The 3,347-nt window shown below is 41.1% G+C and overlaps 1 protein-coding gene across 2 annotated transcripts in view; it reads left to right on the top strand.

Moving 5' to 3' along the window:
• The window catches only part of METAP1 (methionyl aminopeptidase 1), a 24,504-nt gene that overhangs the window by 10,520 nt on the left and 10,637 nt on the right, over positions 1 to 3,347 (top strand). The window contains exons 4-5 of one of the 2 annotated variants that reach the window (XM_045284128.1): positions 15 to 146; positions 2,513 to 2,656. In XM_045284128.1, the coding sequence (XP_045140063.1) occupies positions 15 to 146; positions 2,513 to 2,656 (276 nt within the window). The remainder of the gene's footprint in view (positions 1 to 14; positions 147 to 2,512; positions 2,657 to 3,347) is intronic. The other variant, XM_004703277.2, reaches the window with a different exon arrangement.

Here is a 3,347-nt window from a genome sequence, read left to right as displayed (position 1 = left end):
ACATTCTTTTCCAGTGGACATCACTCTTTATCGCAATGGTTACCACGGGGACCTGAATGAGACCTTTTTCGTTGGAGATGTGGATGAGGGAGCACGGAAGTTAGTCCAGACCACGTATGAGTGCCTGATGCAAGCCATCGATGCAGGTTAGCCTTCATGCCAGCTGCCCACTGGAGCTGCCCTCTGCGTGCCTCCTCACTGCAGTGTGCATTCCTGTGCTGCCAGCTTCGCGCTGACCTGCTGAGTTAACCTGATGTCTAGTTGTAATGGGTTTCAGGATGGTTTAGCAATGTTTTGATGTAGATGAACCAGGTCCCTTAGCATCCTTTGGCTCTTCTTTGAGTGAGCTTCCTTTCCATTGACTGGCAAACGGGAAAGAGTGTATAAATAGTTTCTGAGTGCTGTTTTATTTCTACTTTTTTGCTTTTTCAAATAATCAAGTTTTACATTTTTATTATTAAAGAATGAGAGCAAAAGTGACTATTATAAAGGAATGGTCTTTCATTTGTCTCCCTCTTTTTCTGTCTTTTTCTCTCCATTGGTATCTACATTTAGATTTTTTCCTCCAATTCATTTAGACACAACACACACACACGTGTAATTGGTTTTAAATGACATCATAGTATTAGTAATATTTGGCAATTTTGCCTTTTAAACACATACATATATATACATAGAGCCTATTTAATTGTTTTAATGGCTGTATATTCATGGCCTCACATTTTCTGTAACTGTTCACCTACTAGGCTTGTTTTTGTTACTGTAAAGAATACAGTTTTTGAGGGTAGGTGACAGTATTGCTGTAGACTTTGTCTGGTTGACTTTCTGTGGCGTTCAACTCATCCAGGCTGCTTTGCTTAAGCTACAACTTTTCAGTGGAAAACTATAGCATTATCTCTCTTATTCCATTAAAAAAACAAACCCCTAATCATAATGCATTGTCCAAAAAGTATTGAACACAACAGAATGCTGAGGCAAATATAACAATCGGTGGTAACACGAATGCCTTATCTTTTGTTTTCAGTCCATTCTCTAACATGAATGGGAGATAATAAAAGTTTCTCTAATTTAATAAGTTGGAGCAATGGGAAAAAATGTGATATTTCACGTATCTATAGGTGAGATTTTTCTTGTTATTCATTCTGGATTATTTAAAAATTAATATTCTTGTTTTTACAACAGAGCTTCAAAAAGTTCTTGGTATGATGGAATTTTCACACAAGCCTTTTGAAGCCCTCTTGAATTATGACAGATTTTAATGATTTTTTTCCTTTCACTATGGAAACTTCAGTTTTAGAATAATTATTAGGATTTCACGTTTAATATGTTTATCTCATTTTCCTTCTGTCTGAAGTGAATGAATGAATCAGACAATTAGACTGTTTTACAAAGATACAGGAATCAAACTTTTCACGAAACTACCACAATCTTCCTAACAGCCAGGAAAAAACAAAAGTTGCTTGGCTTTTGGAAGATGCTATAAATACCATTATGCATGTCATTTTTGCCCTTATTTTCTATTGTTTGTCTCAACCTCTGCATTAATGACACCCTTAGCCTGATAATGTTTTGTTGTAAGGGCCCACCTGGTGCATTGTAGCCTGTTGAGCGGCGTCACCGACCTCTCTCCACTGCATATAGCCAAAAATGTCTCCAGGTGTCAGCACATGTCCCCCTGGGGCCAAATCCCCACCCTTATCTTTGTCATTTAACAGGGATTTTTCTTTACAATAGGCTGTGTGATGTGGATTGCATTTTTGCGTTCCCCCTCATCAACCGGACTGGTAGGAGTGCTTGTATGGGAATAAAGGAAATAATTAGAAAGTCATTGTGGTTTCTGATTTCTTAAGATCACTCCCTTGCCCCCAGTACAGATCAAGCTAGAACACATGAGTAAGAGCAGGTAAAAATTTCGACTTGTGATTCCTTGAACTAGTAAAAGGCATTTGATTGTAGAGAACATTGTACCTGAACTTGAAGTTGGAAATAGGATATAGGAGCAGGAGACTGCAGGAGTTTGAAAAGCATGGCCAGGTGCCCCAGGAGCCTAGCAGCACCTTGCTTTGGGTCTCAGTGCTTGAAGAGTATTGACAGCCAGGAGAGGCATTGCTCTGACTTTGGTTTGTATTGGAATGTAAAAGTCATAAATGTCTGAATAGGACAAGGAGTTTGTAAGTGAAAGGGACCTTTCCGGATCCATCTGCCCAGGAAACAACTGCGGATGGTTTGCGGCCTGCTTTTAGGGGGATAAAGGTGGCTGGGGGAGGTTACGCCGTTGTTTCTGAAGTTGACTAGCCTGCAACTCAGAACATGTCAAGTTGGTTCCTTTTTGGATATTCCCGTCTTCTTGTGCCCTTTACTCTCCTCTTAATCACTGCCACTTACTAGCTCTATGACCTCTTGGTACCTTGGTTTCTACCACCTTTAAAAGGCTCCAGGCACGAAATAGTCATCGCCTAATAAGTGTTAGTCATTATTCCTTCTTGTCATGACTCTTCTCTTTTACTTTCAGTGAAACCGGGCATTCGATACAGAGAATTGGGAAACATTATTCAGAAACATGCCCAAGCAAATGGGTTTTCAGTTGTTAGAAGCTACTGTGGACATGGAATACACAAACTTTTCCATACAGCCCCCAATGTTCCCCACTATGCCAGTAAGTACTGTCCATTTGGTATTGCTTGCAACTGACTCAACAAATACTTAACAGAACCTACTATTTTCTCATTTGCTGGAGTATTGCTTTGAGCTGCAACAAATAGACTTCCTAAATGTATATTGGCTCAAACTTACAATAAGTCTCTGTCTTGCTCACAAACTAAGGCAGTTGTTTGATCACTGCGGGGTTAGGGCAGTTGCTTTGTTTTGCACTGGAGTTCCACTGTCTTTAACTTATGGTTTCAGCACGTGTGATCTCCCCCTTCCAATTGCCCTCCCAGACGGTACATTGCTGGGCTGAGGAGGTTTTAATGAAGGGAAACGAGTGAGGACTCTCACCTGGTGGAGCCGAGAAGAGCACAGCCTCTGACCGGGGGCAGACCACGTGACTCTGCCAGTCGTGACGTGGAAGGATCCCTCGGTCACGCCACAGCTCGCATAAATGTTAGCCATCAAAACAAGCAGCCACCTTCATTCCTGTAATTACTGAGTGCTCATTCCTCTTCACAGGATGGAGGAAGCAGCTCTGATTACAGCAGCAGCTTTGTTGGAGGGATGTATGTGTGCAAGTGAGTGTGTGTGTGCAAGGAGAGAATGAAAAGGTCCCTTTCAGAAGCAGCAAAACTCCGGTCTAGATATGAATTGTATATTCAGAGATTATTGGAGAGGATATAGTTTATAGAAGGGGA

Source organism: Echinops telfairi, unplaced genomic scaffold (genome assembly GCF_000313985.2).
Source record: "Echinops telfairi isolate 266 unplaced genomic scaffold, ASM31398v2 ScPeMD7_7468;HRSCAF=8506_0, whole genome shotgun sequence".
NCBI classification, from domain to species: domain Eukaryota; kingdom Metazoa; phylum Chordata; class Mammalia; order Afrosoricida; family Tenrecidae; genus Echinops; species Echinops telfairi.
This window is presented reverse-complemented; position numbering and strand designations above follow the sequence as displayed.